The 20,787-nt window shown below is 43.1% G+C and overlaps 1 protein-coding gene across 1 annotated transcript in view; it reads right to left on the bottom strand.

Moving 5' to 3' along the window:
* Positions 1 to 309: 309 nt before the first annotated feature.
* The window catches only part of PXDC1 (PX domain containing 1), a 116,517-nt gene continuing 96,039 nt past the window's right edge, over positions 310 to 20,787 (bottom strand). The window contains exons 3-6 of the mRNA XM_010708407.3: positions 11,535 to 11,626; positions 11,130 to 11,247; positions 7,587 to 7,698; positions 310 to 1,947 (exon numbers count right to left, since the gene is read on the bottom strand). Of these exons, the coding sequence (XP_010706709.1) occupies positions 1,830 to 1,947; positions 7,587 to 7,698; positions 11,130 to 11,247; positions 11,535 to 11,626 (440 nt within the window). The 3' untranslated portion in view covers positions 310 to 1,829. The remainder of the gene's footprint in view (positions 1,948 to 7,586; positions 7,699 to 11,129; positions 11,248 to 11,534; positions 11,627 to 20,787) is intronic.

Genomic DNA, 20,787 nt, shown 5'->3' with positions numbered 1-20,787 from the left:
AAGATCTGCACGACGTTCAAAAAGGTTATGTGCCAGACTGGTTTTCAATTAAGATTGAAAAAGTGCAGAATTCCTCCACTGAACTTAGTGGTATTAAGCCACCTATACACAAGATCAACAGTGAGGCTAAGAGCTTTCACATGAGCATGTAATGTATTGGCAGTATAGGCAACACATGCAGCACAGGAGAAGTTGTGTAAACTCAGCATTTTTTCAAAACAATTGGAAACAAGGAGGATTTGGCATGATTGTGAAAGAGTCTTCAGAGATGGAAAAAGAAAAAGAAAGAAGCCACCATCTCAAGCTGCAGAAAGTGTACTGAAGGTGAGTTATATTTTATTTCATTTAAAATATATTTTAAAAACATACTGTGTAAAAGAATTAGGATTCTAAATAATTTATTATTTACATTAGCAAATGCTGTTTGACAGTTATTCTACAGATAGAAATGAGAAGTCTGCAAAGGAAGGGAGTTGTACCAGCTTCTTCAGGACAATGTAAGCCCCACTACAAGGAAACGTTCAAAATGTCCTCTTTCACGTTTCAATCCCTTCAATTTCATATTTGCAATTAGATCACAAAAAGCTCAACGACAGGCCACGACAGTGAGTGCTGAGCTCTCACCGTGCGAGCTTGAAGATCATAGCACTCTGCAAGAGAGAGACCCAAAGAGATTTTAACCTTGCACTACTCAGTAGTCAAGAGGCTGCAGGTTCCAATCCTGCTTGTGCTCCCACTGTCACAAATGCATTCATGTGACAACAAAGCCTGCACCCGGTCCTGCAGGCGTATCTCAGACAGCCAGAAAGACCCTTTGAGTCAGGCAGGCCAGGGAGTGGGTGTTTTTCCTACTATTGTAGGCACGCTGTAGCTTATTGTTCTTTTTCAGTCCAAACATGCAATCTCATTGGCTTCCTCCCCATGCTCTGGGGAGAAACATACATAGGGAACTATCTCTCTGATGTAAACAACTGTAAGCACCATTCACATTTTCTGGTCCACGTGACAAAATTCATATCCAAGTGCCTGTCGTAGCCTTGACTGCCCTTAGCAGGGCAGCTCAGCTTTCCCATCAGCTTTCCAGATCTCTGACATCATTCAGGTACCTAAACATCATGCGTAGCCCATTGCAATGCCAGCTGCTGTCTGCTTTACTACTCGTGGAAAGAGGGAAAGAGTAGTCATCTCTTTGGAGATTACATAAAAACCCATGATTAAAAGAAGTAAAGCAGTCAGCTGGTGTTCTGTATCCTAGAGGCACTCAATGGTGTTTCTGACGTCTCATGTAAGGCACCAGTCATCCGGCAGCTGAGCAAGAAGTGACCTGCAAGGCATCCATTAAGCAATTGCAGAGGGAACTGACAAAATTCAGCTGGTTTGCTTGCCTTCTCACTTACACAGCATAAAAAGAGTGGGCACGACATCTGGGGAAATTTCTGGTGGTATCCTAAAAGAGGAAGCCTCAACTTGCACTGCAAGCCAAGAAGCATGGGTGATAGCACATCACAGCACGAGTTCAGCGGCTGTATCAGAGCTGCAGTTACCACAGACATTGCAGAGATTTCCTCAAGTTCCAGGAGGCCTCTGCTGCCTTGTTTTCATGGAAAATGAGTTTGTTGTTCACAGTGAAGCAGCTACCTCCTTACAAGGCATCTCTGCAAGACACAACAGAAGGCCAAACTACAAAGCTTTGTGGTGTACTTGCTGCAGCTTCTTAGCTGTTGGTCTTGCCTGCACAGCCTTATTCACTGAGATGCAATGCTGGAGATAGCAGAGCTTATGGACGAAGAGGTTGGCTGGATGCTGGCTGACTGTGGCATTGAACAGTCTCAGTCCAGAATATCAGTCTCAAATGGGACCAGGTGGTAGTATGTCAAATTGGTGACATAGGCTGTTGGGTCATCACTGTCTTCTAGCTCTGAGGTAAAGTCACTCACACTTTCAAACCTAAGGAGAAATTAAAACAAAACAAACAAAAAAGGCATTAAGTCATAAAATCATAGAATGGCTTAGATTGCACAGATCTTAAAGGCCATCTGGTTCCAGGGCCAGGGCTGCCACCCACCAGCTCAGGCTGCCGAGGGCCCCCTCCAATCTGGCCTTGAACACCTCTGGGGATGGGACATCCACAACTTCTCTGGGCAGCTGTGCCACTGCCTCACCATTCTCTGAGTAAAGAACTTCCTGTTAACATCTAATCTCCTCTCTTTTAGTTTAAAGCCTCTTAAACTCTCTTGAAACCATTCCCCCTTGTCCTACCATTCTCAGAATATGTAAAAAGTCAGCCTCCTTCCTGTTAATAAGCTCCTTTTCTACTGGAAAGCTGCAATAAGTTCCCCCCCAAGCTTTCTCTTCTACAGACTGAACAAGTCCAGTTCCTTCAGCCTATCTTCACAGAAGAAATGCTTCAGCCCTCTGATCATCTTCTCGACTCTCCCCTTCTCCCTGCTCCAGCAGCTCCATGTCTTTCCCTTGCTGGGGGTCTCAGGCCTGGACACAATACTACAGCTGAGGCCTCACAAGATCAGCGCAGAGGGGAACAATCACCTCCTCTGCCCTGCTGGCCACCCCTCTTTTGATGCAAAAAGACATTAATATTGATGCAAAAAAAAATAATAAATGTCATTGATATGAATTTTAAAAATTCAATGTAGATAGAATTTGAAGAAAAGTACTGGGGGAGAAGGAGAAGGCTAGAATATCTGGAGACTGATCCCCAGAAAGCTTTGAGAAAAGACATTTTTAAGGGGGTCATTTGGAAAAAGAGCTGTAGGCAAGAATGTCTCTACCAATATGTCAAGTTAAGTTTCTGAGTAAATTGAACACGTGGACTTGCTTTACAGCAGAGTAGTGCTGCATTAGTAGTACTTCTAATGCTGGTTTACAGCTTGAGCTTTGTGAAGCTCAGTTTGCAAGGCAAAGATCTAGAGTCCCAGTTCTTTTTTGAAATCATCAGTGTCTCACTCCCTCTCCTGGCAGCTTGAAATTAAAACATATGCAAGAAGTTCTTAAGCAAAGTCCATGAAAATCAACTGTGAATAGTAAAATTACAGTTTCGTGACATCAGCCTACCATCATTCTCCTGATGCTGAAAGATCAGAAATTATATCTTCCATCACTTATGTAAACCAAAATTCAGCACTGACTAAAGAGGGTTGAGATATAAGTGAAAAACATTGCCCTCCATGTCCTTAATAAACAGAAAACCTTCTTTGTAACCCATGGAGATGAATGAGCAAAGGAGTTTGCTTTCAGTAAAACAAGAGAACTATTCCCTTTTACAGCTGTGCCAAAACATAAATACACAGCATGTTAGGAGAGCAAATTCTCAATCTCTTTAGATGGCAGTCTGCACTGAAAGGGGCTTTTTATGATTTCTCTCCAGCATGACACAGACTCTTCACTGCACTTGTCATTATCATACCTGAACTTTACATCTCATGACATCTAGTTACTATTCAGTTCAGTTGAAGTTGACCTGGATCAAAAACACGATAAATTCATTTTCAACTCCTAGGGCTTTTTTCCTACTAACAAACAAATAATTTCCTGGGACACAGCCTTTATTAGGCAGCTCTAGATACCTCTGGAATTAGAGCTTTCTGAGTCTAGAAAAACTGCACAGAAACTACTCAGACCTGACCCCATCCACCTTCTCATACACACAGCCACGTTTATGAATCAACCATAGGACAATGAGAACTATGGTGCGTGCACACAGGTCATATTGTTCTCTCTGACTTTCAAAGCTACTAGCGTTAAGGAAGGAAGCAGCAAGTGAGCTCTGGAAAAGTGAGTCATGAAGCTGAGGTCCACATTCTTCCATTTTATTCTCATAGCATTTGGCAGTGACATGAAATGCCTCGGTTCCCACACAAAAGCAGAACGGAAACTGCCTTTGTATGCAGATTGAACTTGTACCTATGAAGTGAAAGGGTGAGAGTCTCCTCCCTGCATTTGTCTTTTTATAAAGACAAATGTTCAAGACAAATAGGAAACAATGATTACAGCATCCCTCCTACAGAATCTCGCTGCCCTCCCTGTGGCAGCTGGACTCCTGCAGTTAAATAATGCAATTGCAGACATCCTTCTAACTTCAACCAAGAGAGCCCTAAGAATCAAGTACTTCAGAAGATCTAAAAAGACTGGTAGGATAAAGAAACAGACAACATCTCCCACTCCTCCCTCTTCTCAAAACTCAATTTCTTGGAAAGCATCACAGCTTATCATATAGCAGAGTGCCTACATCCTAGAATGTATGGACACAGATGGCTCTGTCCCTTTTCCATACTCCTGCCTAGTCCTTCTCAATCCTAAACTATGAGAACCCCAACTTTTTGAACAGAAACTCAGGGATTTTCTCCTGCAGTTCTGTTGCTATGATCTTTACTTACAACCATGGAAAAACTCAGTGTCAACTGAGGTTCAAATGTTTATTGCCTCCATTTCCCTGCTCCCTCCAAGTTTGTTTGCTTGCCTGCATGCGTGGGAACACGTGTAGAAGGGATTTGACTTAGCTTCTGGCAGCTAACTCCCAGCTGATGTTGTGCTGTCTTACAGACCACTAGAGGCCCAGGAACAAAGAGTTATGAAACACCAGTGGGGCAGACAGAATGACAATGCCAGAAAAGGAAGCAAGAAAGCTATTCAGACTCAGCTTTCTTTCTCTTGCCAATTATAGAAAATCAGACTATTGCACCTGGAAGGCCACATAGATTTTGTGGAACTTCAGTCTCGCTGATAAGGTACTACAAGCAGCATGTGAGATACAAAGCAGTGACATTCACATGCTGTGGGAAGGCAGAAAGCATTCCTTGCTGCTGGAAAGAAAGTGCAGACACAGGAGTCTGCAAAGCAGTGCTCTACAGTGCTTGGAAGAAAGCAAACCCAGTAAATCAGAGTTACAGCTAGAAGCTGTGTAACACATAAAACTACCAACAGGTCTTTTCCTAAAATAAAGTTTACAGAACTCTTGAAACATTATGTGCAAGCAGTACCTGAACAGAACTCCTTCCATTTAAGAATAAAAAGCATAGGAGCAGCATTTCCTTTTCTTGTCAAGCGTAGGATTATTTTTTTTCTGGAAACCTTCTGCACCTAACTTTACCAGCTCCATGATGCTTTTGCACTGCCACACATGAAAATTTCTCCTGTGGACAACAAGATGCTTGTACCAGCACCACCACTATCCTGAAAATCCATGTCTGTTACTGCAGCAAGTTTGCCAAAAAGGCAGCCATATCCAGTTCCAAAGCCTCTGCTGCCTACTGCTGGTAGAAGTGCAAACAGCCCTGGCAGAGGAAGGTACTTCTGTGTAACAAAACCAAAGAGTTTGGATGCATTTATTTGCCACCTTTGCTTTGAGAAGCACTGCAGAGTACTGAAAGCATATAAGAGCTGCTTTTGCCACGTGGAGGCTGAGCACACTGGGTTCACCACATTTTGCAACAATGTGGTATTCTGCCAACTAAAATTAGAGAAAATGAAGGAAGCAAAAAGCAATAACAGAGTAAGCAACTCCAGCTTGCAAAAACACAATAGTTTCTTTTGCAAGAAGTTTCAGATTTTTCAGGTGATGGGCCACTCAGTGGCTAACCCAGCAAGCAATCCAACAGCTAACCCGTGTAGCCTTGGCAAATGAATGCTATTGGGTGCTTCTATCAAAAAAATACGCTTGCTTTGCAAAACGTCTGATTCAAGTACATCAGCAACCAAAACCCTTATGGATTTTTACTGAAAGGAAAAACTCCCCAGTTGAGGATAGACAAGTCCACAAGGAATTAAGTCTAATTTCAGAATAGAAAATATTAATTCTGTAAATCCAATTTTACAGAAAACAAAAAGGAACTGCATAGGGTTTTGAAAGGTTTATAAACTTCCTTTCCAGTTTACTAATCTACACTTAAAAATATAGAAAACTTTTGTATTTAGAAATAATTCAGTCTTTACAAGATAGCTTTTATACATCAGTGCCATTACTTCCAGGCCACTACCTCCCAGTTACAAAATACAGCTAAGTTTAGGTCACCATGTACGACAGACATTTAAAATTTATTAACTTCTTTGTGCCCGATTTAACTTCCTTCAGGGGAGTTAAAATATAGGTGCACAAAGCTGAGCTGTTATTTTGGATTAATTTCTTCCACCACTTTTTCTGGGAAACCACACCTACCACCCAGTCTTTATCATATTAATATTTTCCTGCCTCAGTATTTTGTGATGTGTAGGGTTTGGGATGACAACCAGACGACAGAAGTTTTCGATCCCAGACCAGTAAGTTTTCCTTGGGCCAAAGCATTCTTTTAAATCAAAATCTTTTGAAATAACAAAAATGAGGCAGGACAGGGCCTTCTTTGGTAATCTGCTCTAATAATTTCACGGAATCATAGAGTGGTTTGTGGTTGGGAGGGATCTTTAAGATCATCTAGTTCCAAGCCCCCTGCTGTAGGCAGGAACACCTCCTGCTAGATCAGGGAGACCATTTATCACTCTCGATACTAAGAGATGATCTACTAGGAGCTATCAACTTTAACTCCAGACAGTGGCCTCATTTAATTATGTCCAGCGCATCATTTCGGCCTCAGTACAAGTGTATGAATTTAAATGCTGTTAGTAAGTTTTAGGCTCATAACAGTAAGTGTTAAACACTCCTTCTTATAAAAATTAACAGAAAGATTTTGAAAATTGCAGTGGATTACATTTCAGACTCTAACAAAATCTATTCAACCCGTAAACCCTTCTGCAGACTGGCAATGATCATATTTCAAACGTGGCAAGATGAATTCAAAGATAAAGCCTCCACAAGGCTTTTAGTGCTCTGTTTCCATCATTTTCATTGCTTTAATGAAAATACAGGTCAATGTTTCTCACTGAAAATATTTAAATACTTCATTACTTGAAGCTCACCGAAACATCAATCACTTTCCACGACAGAAATCAACAGGAGCTAACTTCCATGAGTACCCATCTGTCAACATAGCACTGACTTAAGACCTAAATGAAAGCCTTCCTGGTTACTGGTCTCTGACCCCAAAATATCTACACGCATTAGCAGGCAGAATTTACAAATAAGGCTAATCTAACATCCTTCCTCCTTAATGAAATACATATTTCAGCAAGTCAAAGAGTGTAGCAGCACCTGAGCAGCTGTCCAGCTTCCTTTGATAAAGTTCAGGGATATATTTCCCTCCTCACAGAATGGTGTTTTGCTTCCCTAATAAATATTTGAGATAGTCTGCTGTGGGGATCCTTCAGTTTCCACATTCGGGCTCAAGTCAGCTCTCTTCACAGTGATCAGTGAAAGAAAAAGCTCCTCTGTTTCCACCTGGCAGGATCCCTGTGATAGCCACAGATTTTTTCTTACAGAGAGGACCAAGTTCAATTTCCAGAGAGCCATTTTATCCATTTTAATGGAAAGAGCTGTGAAGCCTTAGCTATCAGACTCAGTAATCTTCAACCAGTGAGAATGATAACTGCACCAGTCTCCTACACCGAGAATAGCATCTTGCTATAGAAATAAAAAACAGCCAGAAAGTGACTGTTGATCTGAACCCTGACAGCATTACTCGTGGATAAACCACACTTACAAGTGTTCTGCTGAATCCACATCCAGGTGCTTCTCTTTTCCATTGGGTATACTGTGGTCGATGACTATTGTTTCAGTGTTCGCTAAACAAAATCCATTCGATCGCATGATTTCTGTCAGAAGAATAAAGAGAAACAAGATGAGAGTCCAAGAAACAGAAAACTGGAAATAACTGCACCTCATATGTAGTTGACATAATTGTGAAAAGGGATGTGCATGTCACACTGAACATCTGTACAGGAAAGAAGAAAAAGAGTTTGTTTCACAGTTTCTTACACCTACAGATTGCCAGTGCTTAAGCAATCCTATTCACATCATCAATTCCTGATACAGAGCACCTGAAACAAGGCCAGGTTTCAGTCCCACTATTGCCAGTGGCAAAATAGGCGTCACTTTTAGCAGAATGGGAGCCCAGCTGTATAATTGCAATCTACCATTTCTCATAATTGTGTTTTTCCTGGATAGATTTCCAAGGCTTAAACAAGTTAAGCAGGGGAAAAAAAAAGAAAAGAAGGAAAAAAAAAAAGCCCATAACAGAAGAAAGGAAATAAAAAGTTACATTCCGAATTATCTGAGCAATCTTCATTAAGTTATGTAAAACAATACTGTCTTCTACATCATGTCAGTATTATATAGAAAGGCAAACTAGGCAAATCACAAGGACTTTTTCTAATCATACAATGTCAGATGACACTAGTGCCAACACAACAGGAATGTACTTCTCTAATGAGTGGGCAAGGAGAATGGAGAGAGGAATGAGGCAATTTTAAAGTGTACATTTGTATATTACTGCATAAAAGCCAAGCTAGAATTCACTTCCATACTTTTCTGAAGAAAGTCTGTATTGTGTTGCAACCTGCTTCAGCACAATATGTTTGGGGGTGGCAAAGACAAAGAAAACCAGCACAATCACACTTCAGCCATGACTCATATTAAGCCAGCATTGTGCTGCAGAATACAGTTTACACCATAAATTCAAATTCAGCTTCCATCAAAGAGGAGGGGCTTCCTCTCTTCCCCATCACTCATCACTCTGAACAGGCCCACGCAATGGGCAGTTTGTTTTTTCAGAGAGCACAGAATTTGTTGGTTTGTTTTTCTGAGCCTGCAAGGCATGCAGAAAGCTGCACTATGACCAACAAGAATGCCACAATTTTTCCTACTGTCCTTGCCATGACCTAAAAATTACAGCATTTTATTGCAGTGCAAACCTCTTTGCTAACATTTACTGCCACCTACTGACAACACCGACAGACTCCAAACCCGTTCCCCCAGCGTGCAATATTCAGATGAGGCAAATATCATTTCATCATCAGATTTCCACCTAAATTCTAAAAATCTATTTGCGGCAACCAGTTAGATGATGAAACAGACTGCCACATGGTGCTTCTGAATAGCTGCATAAGTCTTCCTCTGTTCTTCCTCCAATTAATTAGGTATGACTCAGTTACTAAAATCAATTTAGTTCACTTTAAAACAAAACATGTTATTGTTCTGCTAACATGGTTTCCACAGCTCTTCTATATGCAGGCTGGCAGGAGGCTTCCCTTTACTGCCTGCCTCTCAGCCAGACACCCTCACTGTGAACTTAGATTTCTCTTGATCCTCTTCTCTCTGTTGTATCCACCACACACTGACAACCAGTGGAGACCAACCAGTGGATGTGAGCACAGTGCGGCGGATGGTGATGCATTTCAGCAGTGATGAGAGTCGGTCACTTCTGCTGATGCAGATGTTTACAAGTGCAGCATGCAGGCTCTTGTACATTGCTAGTGAAAACACAGAGTTAATGGGGGTGACTACGTTGAAAAACAGTGTTTTGTAGCTGAGCATTTGCTCTCTCAAATTGTGTTATTGTGCTCTTTGTATCTGTTGTAATTTCCACAGAAATAAGTAGGAGACACTACTTTCAGAGTCACCTATGTACTGCTGGATCCCTCAATTCATAATAGGCAGGTGCAAGGATTCACTGTGCAGCCCCTGCTCTCACAAGGCAGCAATATATTTTGGACAGAAAACAGTGAATATGTTCTCAAGATTCAGTACTGAAAACATTTCCGGGTGCTCGAAGCAAAGCATGTAAACCACAGCCAACCTCTGGAGGCTGACAAATGTCAGGAAACACACACACGAGAAATTTCGCCTTCGATTTCTGCATCAACTCAACACATCATCCAAAACTCCCTACTCACAACTGGAACATGAAACGCACTTGTTGGCTCCTACCTCCCGGGCTCAAGGAGCCAGACCTGCACCATCCCCTTTGCAGCATGGCCCCTGGGGGCGCTGCTTGCTGAGCACCATCCTGTGCTGCACTGCAGCCTCTGCTCAGGGGCTCAATGAGAAAGCACCAGACTGGCTGGCAAGACCACATTTTTTGCCTAGGCACTGTGTTAGGCAGTATGTTTCAAAATAGTTATTGGTGGGCTCCTAAGCAATTTACCATTTAATTAAAAGAATATTTAACCCATGAATAACCAGAGCTCAGGACAGAAACAAAAATAGAAATCTACCCTGTTTATGAGATCAATCTTAAGACACACTGTCTACATCTTTCGCATGTTGACACGCTGCCTAGTCATTAACCAAAGTATTGTTACTACCTATGAAAGCTGATGTATTTCATACTAAAGAACTTATGCACCTTGGAGGACTATGCAGTATTTCACTCTTATTTCACTCACCAAAAGAAGCCCTTTTGGTGATACTAAAACTGCCAGCTCATTGGATAGCTCACAGACTGCAAGCTCCTAAGGAGAAATCTGCAGTTCCCATTAAGCTCAAAGGAAACTTTTCAATAGAGAAATACAAATCCACACACACCAAATGTCCATACACCTTTTAGCAACAGACAGTAGCAGATTCAGTGGGGGTGGGCTGAAAGGACAGGCAAATATAGAATGATACTGCTCTCCAGTTTATCTTCCAGCAGGCTGTGGTTTAGAAACTTGCCACTGTCTCCATCTATGTCAGGTCTCAATGTACTCTTCATCCATTTGCTTGCTTAATTCATTTTTGAAGTCATTTATACTTTCAGTTCCATGATATCCTATTACAATGACTTCACTCCCTAACCAAGCTCTGGATGAAAACAGCAGAATATTTAACCTTTATTTTGTTTGTTTATAACCTATTATCTGCCAGCTTTACTGGATGATTGATATTATTGTTTGGTGAGAAGTACAGGATAACTAAACCTCCTCCCATTCAGTTTTGTAGGCTTCCATCATAACCCTACTGTTATCTCTTTCCAAAGTTTACGTGTAGTTCTTTGACCTTTTTCTTGGGGAAGCTGTTCAATGACTTTAATCCCTATCCTTTGTTTGTGTGTTTTAAGATTTAATTATTTCCTGTCTGAGATAGAAAGACCAAAATTGCAGACACCGTGTTCAAGGTGTGATGTTTCTCCTCCCTTCTTTCCTAATAGTAGTTAATATTCTCACCACTGCTTTTGCTAGTTGCTTGGAGAAAGAACAAAGAGAACAACAAATAAAGTCATTTTCATTCTTTAATTCTTGAGATGACTGTTGGAAGCAACTCTTACCTGATATTTTAACTGGACTTTGAAAGCTTGGCTGAATTTTATGGACATTGTCATTCTTTAGAACTTGGTCCAAAGGAGATCTCTCAAAAAATGTGAGGACTACTTCAGATCTTGAATACTTAAAAAGAGAAAAAGAAAGAGACATCCATTTTTATTACCAACACTTTGTTTTGTTTCTCTCCTCCCTTTACATCCCTTCCTACTACAACAGAATGTCTTATTACAAGCAACTGCCTGGAGACATCATTACATGGTTCTGACACTCAGCACTTCTCCAAGATATTCAGTGGATTGTTGCTTCTTTTACATTTTGGCACAGGCCATCACTTTCTAATCTGCATTCAAGTGTGTGTCACCATCAAGGCAGAGTCAAGCTGGGCTAAGTGTGGATCTTGGCTTACTCACCTTCCATGGCATGTTTATTATAGTCTTCAGAAGCTTTTCCACTTCATTAAGTCTGGCTTCTATATCATGGGCTTCTTTTATTGTGATGAGCCCTAGAAACAAAGTAAACAGACCGTGGGCATACGCCTCGTACACATTTTCATGTGTACACACACTTCAGCAGCCAGAAGAACCAGCTCAAGAAGATGTGGAAAGAACTCAAATATTATGCCTTCCAGAAATAAGACTTCTAACCCACACTGATGATAAAATGTGTACCCAAACAAAGGTGGGTGTAGGTACAGTCTTAGACCTGACACAAGTTCAACTGTTTACGATCACGTTTAGGAGCTGCAAGACAAACAGAAGTAGAACCACCTACACCCTCACCCACTTTTGTTATATAGTATTGCGAGCAACAAGAATCAAAATGCTGTTTCCTGCTTCCCAGAACCATGATTCATCCTTTTTCTGTCAATAAAAAGCAGAAGAAAACCCAAGAAAGCCAAAAAACACAACCCACAGATCAGTTGAAAAGACAAAACACAAACTAAACAAAAGGCTTCGAGAGCAGACATGTAAATCCCAAGACAAGTCCACAGATTTCTCAGTACCACATTCTTCAAGTGCAAAACAACTGTTTGGATTTTTGTTTTTTTTTTAATTACAGAATTATCACAGAGCTGCAGATGAAACCGACATGGAAATTTTGTGTTCTGTTGTCCAGAATGATGCATTACAATGCTTCTAATTTTGAATTGCTCGATAGGGTGATTTTCAAGTGTAATACCACATTCCATATGTATACTCTGCAGGGTATCCATAGCTTCCCTCTCTCCTAGCAGGGCCAGGGAAATCTAACACAGGTCGTATGCACGTACAGGAAATACGAGGTGAAGCAAACTCCAATATCTGACATCTCTCTAACAGCTCCATTATTTCTGGTGTTGCAACTGCACTTGTTCTAATCCAACCACTGATTTGCTCTACATGTGTGCAGTTTTTCCAGTGCATAATATACACACGTGAACTGAAATACCTAAGCAACTACTAAAATCAACAAGATTCACTAGTTAAAACAAATAAATGCATAAATAAAATGATTGAAAATTGGAGCAGAAAAAGACTCAATAAACCAAAACCATCTACACAAAAATAAAAACAATGAAAAAAAGAAAAAACAAGCCAAAAGTAGACATCTGCAAAGCAGTCTGTAAGAAGTCACCTCAATGTACTAAAATGCTAAGCGCTAAACTTGTCTAAGTGCAATCTCCCATGTGCACAACCATCTCTATTTAAAAGACAGAGGTACAGAAAGAGTTGTCAAATCTGCACAGTCTGGGGCCAACATTCATGGGATGTTTCTGGCTGCATCAGCCCAAGTTGAGTTACTGGTGTGATGTGACCACATACAAACTTTCCGGACAAAAGCATGACTTTGGAGCTGCCAGCTCTCCTCAAATTACAGCTCCGAATAAAATGAGACTGTCTCTGGAGCAGCCAGGCTTACTTGACAGTTGTCACACAAAATAATAAGACTTTCTATTGCTCGACATCCCTCATTTTGCATTTTTTCCTTTATGTATGCTTCACTGACACCTCTTTGGCATAGTGTGATCCCTCCTCTGACGGTAGAGACAGGCCTGGAAGCACAGCAGCGTATCCTGATCCAGCTGATGTACACCACAGACAAGTAGCTTCTCACGGAAACTCTCTGAAAGATTGTAAACATGAATTAACTCATATGCTGGATCCACAGGTTGTGTGTTAGTTGGGTTGTGCTTGTTGCCTCAGCCCTGAGCTGCAGATAAGCACACTTCATCTTCCTAACTGCTGGGTACGTGCAGGCCTGGGCGGCTCCGCGTTGTCCCATCCGCAAGTATGTGCCTGTCCCACATCTGATGGAAAAGAAAAAAATCCACCTCACCAACAACAGTGTGCAGTGTACTCTGAGGAAAAGCAGCCAAGCAGTTGGGATTTTCTCTCATTAGTAATCAAGAGAGGCATCTGCAGCTCTGCACAGCCTTGCTAAGCCTCAGTGAGAGAAGTCAGGACGGCCAACAGCCCGCAGCACCTCCACAGCTCACCCCAGGGGAGGCTTCACAGCCCTATCTTCACAACGAAATCCAGTCCCACATAATTCTCGCCTGGGCTGTTGGAAAGGCACTCAGCACACAAACCCACCGGGAAACTGGCACGGAACATTCAAACATCTAACACAGTAACCACTGTTTCCTATTGAAGATTTTACTGATATCAAAACCAAAAGGCAGACAGCGTAGGAGGGAGAGTAGGTGATACATCTGCAGGGACAGATGCCTATATACATATGCTGAATGGCTGTGGATGTGCAGCTCTGGGATGCAAAGCTGCTGACCCACTGTGGTCAGTTGCAGGGAACTGAGCTTGCTGGGGAGTGGCCTTCCTGTGTGGCAGCCCAAACATACAGAAACCACTTGACTGCCTATATATATGCTGAGCCCTGTAATTTCTTCTGCAAGAGCTACAGAGATTGTAAGGCTCTCATTTATCGTCAGTCTAAAAGGCTCTGTTTTTAAGAGTTAGCAGATGTGCCAGTGGTTTTCAACTCATCGTGGGCTGTGATCCCACATCCCGAGGGACTGCTAACAGCCCAACATCTGCACTGCCCTCAGCCAGATGCCACATGCACAGACGCTGGGAGGAGTGGAGACTGGTCCCTCCCCTTGCTTCCTTCCAGCCCTCCTGACTCCTTGCTGTCACAAGCCCCAACACAAATGTGACATGATGTCCTGAGGCGAGCACATTGTGCTTGTTGTTCATACATTGGCCACGTATGCAGCACGGCAGCCTACAACTCCTCACGAGGGGAGTGGATGGGCAATGCTGAACTCTGCTCACTGCTGACAGTGACAGGACCCAAGTGAATGGCATGGGGCTCCATCAGGGGAGGGTCAGGCCCTGGAATAGCCTCCCCATGGAAGTAAAGTGCTGGAGTTCAAGGAGCACTAGGGCAATGCTCTCAGAATTATGGTTTGAATGTTGGGTGGTCCTTTGCAGAGTCAGGAATTGGACTTGCTGATCCTTATGGGTCTCTTCCAACTCGGGATATTCTATGATTCTATGATCTGTATGGTAGCCACAGAGCATCCTGAAGCCTCTGTTTCTGTCTCTGCTCACAGAGCAAAAGTGTGCATCTATCTTTTCATCTTTCTGAGTGACTTTCTTCAGTCAGTTCACCCTAAAATAAAAGAGAAGACACTAACAAAGCAGCCAGTAGCCCAGAACCAGTTGTGCTTTCTTCCACTTGTTCTGCATGCCCAGAGCTGTGCTCAAAGCTGGGAAATCTCTCAGTGAGGTCATGGTGAAATGCTGTTCTCATGCCTTTCCCTCTGCCCTGGCTGCTGGCTGACTGCTAATTGAAAACATGTGCAAACTCCTCCCAGGAAAACTTTGCTCTCTGTCTTGTTACCCGTACTGTGCTTAGACAATTAACTATCATTTCAAGTGATTTAAATACTATAAACACCTGTGTTTATAGGGCTTGAGGTAAACGGGAGCCTTGCTGGCTCCATTTTCTTTATTTATTTTACTACAAAGACGTCTGCCAAATATGAGAAATCCCTAGGATTTTTTTTCACCCGGCACACAAGAGAGCCCACATGCTGGGTCAAGGGAGGGATAATACAAGCACACTGTGTGACCAAGAGTGGCACTTGCTCATACCTGGGATATTTATTTTCAGTAGTGTTCTGCTGTGCACAGCCCCTGCAACCAGTGACCTAATTTTAGGGGAGGAGAGCTCCCCTTGACATCTTCCCTGCCCCTTTCCTGACCAAGAGCCCCAAGCAGAGAGACTTAAGACTGGATGAACAGGATTTGCCCACAATTTGAGACCATACAGACATAGTAACTTCACACATAGCAACACATCTGTGGAAAAACACAGCACTAACAGCAGCATGGGCCTGCAGCATCTTTCCTGCTATGGGACCCTGGTGCCAGAGCAGCTGCAGGAGCCTTGCAGATCAGGCAAGCAGCTGTGTCCCTGGCACGCTCAGCCATGGTGTGGGAGAGAGGCCCAGATCTGAGAAGAAACAGGAAACGAGCTCAGCAGATGAGGAGCATGACCTGGGAGCCAGTTAGTGATGTCAGCATCCAGCCCTGTCCTACTGCTGTCCTATGAGCCACCAAGTCTGAGTCTGCAGCTAATGACATGCTGACAACCACTTCTAGCTCACCACACAGCTTGTAATGAGACTGTGACATGGCCCTGATGGCTGATGCCCTCGATGAGCAACTTGTCTCAGGAGTTCTTTAGGGCCTTCCAAGAAAGAGTGAATCCATTCCTAAATCAAGTATGTCCCATAAATCATTCCTTGGTGATGACTCAAAATCATCTGTTTTTCTGGAGAGGTGTTGCTATGTACAAACTGCTATGTGTGCATGACCTCAAACTGTGGGCAAACCCTGTTTCTCCAGTCTGGAGGACTCCCCTTGAGGCTTTTGGTTAGGAGAAGAACAAAGAATAACCAAGAGATCTCCTGCTTTCTCCAAATTAGTTATAGAATCATAGAACCATAGAGTCATTAAGATTGGAAAAGACCTCTAAGATCATCTAGTTCAACCATCCATCTGCCACCAGCATTGCTCACTAAAAACTTCAGCAAGTATATAGGTGACTGAGCAAGAACAGAAGTCAAAGCGTACTTGTGAAGATATGTGCAAGATGGAATAGTGATGCTATTAATACTATGTATTACAGTATGCACTTAACAATTAAAATATTGCAGTGAGCTCTCCTCACCTAATCTTCTCTCCAACCCTGTGAGGAAGATGGCAAAGTAGATATCAAAGTGAAAAAGAGAAGTAGCAGAGAAATACATGCAGAAATCTCAGTGTGTTTTGCTGAATCTCCACTGCAATGAAGATTTACAGCCTATAGATTCTTATCTTGAGCCCATCCTTATCTCTTTGCACACGTCCATGACTGGCAATTATGGATTACAGATCTTTAAGGAAGACATCTAAACTGTCTAGCACAGGTGGCTGCTACTCTGGTCTCTCTCCTGACCAGACTGTATGGCTTCAACAGGAGAATGCCTCTTTTCCCCACTTGCAGTATTCATTAATACAACAGTACTCAATTTTTTATATCTTTTAACCTCATTACTTTTTCTTTCCCTCAGATATGTTCAAACTCCTGTGTATATGCAAATAGAGCCACGTTCCAGGATGAGGATAGAGTAAGAAGGTCCCTGCCATGAGGAGGTATATACTATCACAAAATTATGTACAATGGAAGGGTCTTCAGGCCATCAGCTGGTCCGATCCTCCATCCAAAGGAGGGTCAGAGCAAGTTACTGAGAGCCATGTTCAGTTGACTTCTGGAAATATAAATGCTGCTAGAAGGACAAAGGATATTCAGAGGAAAAAAAAAAAAAAAAAAATCCACCAGGAAAAAAAAACAAGATGGGAAAGATTGCTTCACACAACATTTCTTCAATAATTCTGCAGAAATAACACCACAGGAGTCCATTCAGTCCAATGATGTGATAAGATCCAGAGAAGAGCAGATAATTAGAGGCAATGAGGGATACCAGAGCTCCAATTGAAAAAAGACCAGGATACCACTTTTCTCTTCTCTGTGGGTGATTTATACAGTCTTCTAGGGCATCTGATTCTTATCACTTGGAATAAGATCCCAGAGCTGTGTCTGTGGTTTTAGTCAGGCAGCACTTGTAGCTCCTTGCTGATGCCTCTTCCTTAATTCTACTGCTCTCATCTCTCGGGAAGACGCATTTGCCCCTTCCCACACAAGAAAATCCATCCACCTCATGCATATGACAAGCCGCGGCAGTCCCTGAAACTGTGTGCTTCAGGGTGTGCTATTCATGCAGTATCACTGACGTGGTACATCTTGGTGGCATTACTCGGGGAGCAGCGAAAAAGATACGATGGAGTTAAAAGAGGAGGATGGATGTCTGCACTTTGAAGATATTGAAATCAATCTGTTAGACACAGAAAGACAGAAAGTTTTCACAATCTTGAATGCTCTTAGCTCTAGCACAAGCCACTGCTCCCTTGACAGATCACACAGAGCAGATGTAAAAACAAGGATGGCACGAAGTACAGCTCAAACTGTCCCAGTGACATCACCCAGAGCAGGGGCTGTGGCCGTGGCCATCTGAGGGCCCTGGCACACTTCTCAGTTAAAGCTGAGCAGCTCAGACATCCAGCTGCTGGGCTTTTCATGCAAGGTTGAGAGATGGGAAAACGGCACCTCCCAGTGACAGACCTCAGCAGATAGCCCTTCCCCACTGAGCTCCCGTCTTAATGCCTGATGAGCCACAAGAAACGAATGTCAAAGAAGCACAAGATAAAAGTGAGTCAAGCAGTCAATGCCTAATGAAAAATGCAGGCTCCTACAGCCACTTTCAGTGCTGGTTTCTTATCAGGTGAGACCTGTCATCAGAAAACAACCTCATTTCCATTCCTCCCCTCCGAAATCCCCCCATACACATATTGCCTCAGTCCGCCACAAAAAGGCAACTTGTGCCCAGCTTTATAACAACATGGCAAGCTCCGTTTATCTCCAGCATTACCGATGAACCATGAAATTCAGCTAATAAAAAAACTAACCCCAGAAGCCCCAAACTCAATTTCAGTCTCACAGCACTGCTAGAGTCTGATAACCAAAAGCAGCATCCTTTGTCGACCAGACAGACGCTCCGAGCGAGCCTCACTAATGAACTGCTGACAATGTCAACAATGGGAAGAGCACAATAGATGCAGTGTATTTATCTGCATTGTCACAGCACCCAAACAGCTGCTGTCTGTGGAAAGCACTATGCTGCTTCTGTGGAGTTCCCTCTCTGCATAAATCACGCTCCCAGATGGCCCTGTAAACAACAGCAGTGTAATGCAGCATATAGAAAACCGTAAGCTATGAATACAGCATTCATAGCAAAATGTGCAGGAAAACATTACATTCCCAGACGGTTCTTCAGGAACTCTGCTCTGCACAAGGCTGCAGCTCTGCAGGATTTCCCAAGCACTTCCTGGCACATGTCTTCCTGGTGATGCAGGAAAGAGACGGAGCTCGGCACCAGCCATCAGGAAGGGCTGCCCAGGGGCTGCTGCAGGAGAGGGGAGAGTTGCTCTGTGCTATGAGCATGCTGCACACAAAGCTTCCATAGGAAGCCTCCTCTGCGGCTGGACAGCTTTTATGGTTGGACAAAGGTTGTGTGCCAGCATGGCAATGATAAGAGAAAAGCTCTGGGGAGCCACAGGTAAACCCTGGTGGCAACAATCAGGCGAGGGAAACCTGAAAAGGAAGAGAGCCAAAAGGTCTGGTGCTGTCAGGAGTTGGACTCGATGATCCTTGTGGGTCCTTTCCAACTTGGGATATTCTGTGATTCTATAATTCTGTATTCTGTGCCTGCACTGAAGTTGGGGCCGGATGTATGACTGCACTGAAGCTCCATCGGGCCTTAAGACAAATCTTCTCCAAGAATCCCCAGAAGTAATATTTAGAGAAAACAGAAATTAGAAAAAAAGAGTTCTTTCCCAGATTAATATTTCACTTCCAGCACCTATTAGGTCTATTGGGTCTGTTGTAACTACTGCAAAATCACTGATTTTGACTCAATTCCAGGTCCACAAAGCTGTCTTTCTCATAAAGAAATTTAAATACAAAAGCAGTTCACACTGCATACAGAAACAGACAGACCAGTGGCATTAAGAGTGAACCAGCCCATGCTTTTCTGTGATCTTCTTTTGTGCACTTGCCTGGAGGAAGGGAAGGGCACATTTCAGACACAAATCAGATACCAGCAGTGAATCATACTCAGTCACACTGCAGGTAGGCACTTACCAGGCCCTATTTACTGTCTCCCTGATCGGATGCCTCAAGATGACCCTCTGCATCACAACGCACTCCAGATCCGTGCGTGGAGTGCACTTTACCACATGGTGTTGTCAGGTCTTAAAGGTGTGTCACAACCCCCAGGGCCTCCTCTTCCTCTGCACACAGGAATGAGTGCACAATGGTAACAACCGGTTCCTGCTGCTACTGCTGACATTCAAAAAATAATCATCTTTCTTTGTAAAGAAGTTAGAAAGGTGAAAAAGCTCAGCCTTGCACTCCTCATATCCCTCACACGCAGCATACTGGGGCCTGACCCAGCCGTAGGATAATCCTGCCTCTTTTAATGCTCCTTAAGCAAATCTGTAGGAGTACTGGACTCCTTCAATGCAATGCAAGTTTAGTTTGCAACATTTTACTACTTCCTCCAGATAAAAGGCAGAGCTAATATTCAAATTCATTCAGAAAGATAAACGCACACATAAGCATACATTTTTTATGCATATACATGATATATATATGCATAAGATGTATATATGAAAATATACACACAGATGTATATGACTGAATGCTCACACACAAGACTGTGCTTTCACCAGGTGTTTTTGCTGGATTAAATATACTGAGCTTTGGACCTCTGCCTTCAAGCAGAACATGAAAAACCCACGCATACCCCAGAGGTTTTCTAAGGGCCTCCTATGCATCACGCAGTGTGCGCTCGCAGCCAGGTACCACTGGCATGAGCATCACTTAGCCAAACGGGCTCTTATTCAGGTTCAATATTAGGAATTCTTCTCAGAAAGAGTGGTGAGGCACTGGAACGCGCTGCTCAGGGAGGTGGTGGAGTCACCATCCCTGGAAGTGTTTAAGGAAGGAGTAGATGCAGTAGTTTGGGACATGTGTTAGTGGGTGATAATGGTGGCAGGTGGACAGTTGGACTGGATGATCTTAGAGGCCTTTTCCAACCTTAATGATTCTACAGTTCTGTGATTCCGTGTCCCAGCATCACGCAGTTACACAGGCTGTGGGCAGTCAGTTTAGAGCACAAGCACACTCAGCAAAGTCATTTTCTTTAGCACAGGAGCAGCTTCATTTCAAGGAGTATTACTGAAATTGTGAAGCATGCGGCAACTGCTGAGAAGCCACTCCCGACTGTACTCTGTCTCTGCTGCAGAGTGAACTCCCACCTCCTCTTCAGGCTGAATAGATTACCATCTGCTTCTATTAGCTTCCCATTTTTCAAATCCTGGACTGACGATTCGCTCACTGCAGATTCTACCGGGGTCTGCTCCCTAGGGAAAGGTGGGTGAAGGTTGCCGGCTCCGAGTCTTAGGGAAGAATCGAAGATGCTTTCTCTTGCATAATTTGCAAAAGCAAAGTTTGGAGGCACTTAAGAGAGGCGAAAAGGGCTGCGGGCCGCCTCGGCAG

This window comes from Meleagris gallopavo, chromosome 3, assembly GCF_000146605.3.
Source record: "Meleagris gallopavo isolate NT-WF06-2002-E0010 breed Aviagen turkey brand Nicholas breeding stock chromosome 3, Turkey_5.1, whole genome shotgun sequence".
Taxonomy (NCBI): domain Eukaryota; kingdom Metazoa; phylum Chordata; class Aves; order Galliformes; family Phasianidae; genus Meleagris; species Meleagris gallopavo.
The sequence above is the reverse complement of the archived record's forward strand: the minus strand, read 5'-3'. Positions and strand labels throughout refer to the sequence as shown.